The sequence below is a fragment of the Artemia sp. Qi Xiang Cuo genome, chromosome 4, assembly GCF_049724085.1.
Source record: "Artemia sp. Qi Xiang Cuo chromosome 4, ASM4972408v1, whole genome shotgun sequence".
NCBI lineage: Eukaryota > Metazoa > Arthropoda > Branchiopoda > Anostraca > Artemiidae > Artemia > Artemia sp. Qi Xiang Cuo.
In genome coordinates, this window is record NC_142797.1 from 5,337,490 (window position 1) to 5,339,728 (window position 2,239).

The 2,239-nt window shown below is 32.5% G+C and overlaps 1 protein-coding gene across 1 annotated transcript; it reads left to right on the forward strand.

Moving 5' to 3' along the window:
* Window positions 1-102: 102 nt before the first annotated feature.
* LOC148952708 (2-aminoethanethiol dioxygenase) lies at window positions 103-2,134 on the forward strand. Its single transcript, XM_089087370.1, has one exon. It carries the CDS (start codon window positions 128-130, stop codon window positions 839-841), a length of 714 nt encoding a protein of 237 aa, XP_088943496.1. The 5' UTR covers window positions 103-127; the 3' UTR covers window positions 842-2,134.
* Window positions 2,135-2,239: the final 105 nt, after the last annotated feature.

The window sequence follows — 2,239 nt, forward strand, 5'->3', positions numbered from 1 at the left end:
AGATGTAAGATCTTAAAGATTTCAATTTTAAGCGTTTTCTGACAAAAGATGTAAGATTTGGCACATTGATGAGTGGAAAAACAGCCCTAATTTTGGCGTTAGCGCGGTTAAATTAAATTTTTATCTCATGATTTTTCTAGATAAGATGAGCAAAATAGAAAAAGTTATGAAATGTGCTTGTACTGCATTTTCTCCATGTATAAGCCAGCAAGGTCTTCAAGAAAATATATACCGCCTTGAAGGACTGATGAGCAAACTTGTTCAAAATGATGTCAAGCTGCAAGAAAGCTTGGAAATAATTGATGCAAGGAAGAAGAAGAAACCCCAAGATAGTGCTCCTGTAACATATATTGATTTAATTCAATGCTCTCTATTTTCAGCAGGCATATTTATTATACAAAAAGACTGCAAAATTCCTCTTCATGATCATCCTGGCATGACTGGTATTCTAAAGGTTTTGCATGGATGTCTAAGAATTACAAGCTATGATACAGATGTACCTACACTTATCAATATACCATCATACAGCATTGCCAACAAAACTATTGTTGACATCACCCCTGATGACAAATGTTTACTCCTAAATGCTGTGGAGAATAATGTTCATGAAATAAGTGCAGTAGGTGGTTCAGCCTCTTTTCTAGACATTCTTGCTCCTCCATATGACTATGATAAAAGGTCTGGAGAAAAAAGAATCTGCAACTATTATTCTGTTAAAGAAACAATTGATAATGACAAAAAAAGCTTAGAGCTACATAAATCTCACTGTCCTTTTGACTTCTGGTGTGATGATGCTCCTTATTTGGGACCTTCAGTTTCACATTTGGTTGATGATTTTTGAATTCAGCTCACCCTTTTTATAATCTACTTATCATTTCCAGCAGTTACTGACTATTAAGTGTTAATGATTAATTAATTACTATAGAAACTCAATTATATAGACTAGGCTAATTGTTGCTGGTATACATCTAGGTAATCAAATATGTAAAAAAATGGTACTTGTCTGTTAAACAGAAGGCATCCAATAAGTGTAGTTAGGTTAATCCTAATGAAATATGTCAAAACATGACAATAATATAATACTTTAGAAACAAAATATTGGAAATTACAGCAAAGAATTATGGAAAGCAGGCCATGCTGAACACATTATATTAACTACCTTACCCCTAAACACCTCTACATATTAAATGTTTAATGAAAGTATACATACATTATAGTTTTCTCCCTCAAAATAAGCAAATCATAACTGATCCAGGAAAGGAAACATGTTTCTTTGAAATCTTACACAGCATAATTCTTGAGTGTTTATGTATTACAGACAAGCCCCAAAGGATAACTAATATGTTAAAACTAATCAAACCAATTCATAACCAAAGTAATTCAACAACAAATTGTATAGAGCAGACAGCTACTGGTCATAGAGAAGCAACACTAGTTCAGACATGTCTGTGCACACATAGATATGACTTGAAAATTTTCTTATTTGATTAGAATGCTTAATCTAGATAATTGTGAATTCAGATAAATGAAGGCTAAATAATTGAGTGTCTACTGTATTAATTTAATTGAGTTCTACATTTACTGTACTCAGGGGTGTTGTTTTGGGGTGGCAAGGGGGGGGGGCAATTGCCCCCACCAATAATGTGGAGAAAAAAATATTATACATCCCATGCCCTTTGACTATCCAGATATGGTCCCCTCTTGCCCCCCCCCCACAACAAGAATGGCGGAGATTTGTCCCTGACTGTACTCTCTGGAATTGATTCTCAAATATAATGCATTAGATTCTTTTGTTTCTGAAAATAAGTAATGGCAAATAAAGTGCTATATTCAACCATGGTTTTACTGAGCTAACAACCCTCAAATTACTATATTAGTATGTTACGGTTGCTTATTATTGTATTACCTCATTTTCTTACACCAAAATATTATTTTTCATTTATTTGTGATTATCAGCTTAGTCAATAATCCCCAAGTTTTGGGTATATTATATGTGTTTTGTAGATGAATTTATTTAGTAATATCTTTGGTTGACTATGTATTTCTGATGAAAGATATTGTGCATTTCAGTATATTTTGCTTTGTTTTTCAGAAATGTATTCAAGTATTTGTTTCATTAAACTTAGATTATTGGTCAAAAGATATCTATCACTGTTATATCAAATAGCTTATATCAGCTATTTGCTCATATCATATACCAGTAAATAGCTTATGTCAAACCAGTAAATTTAAACATTAG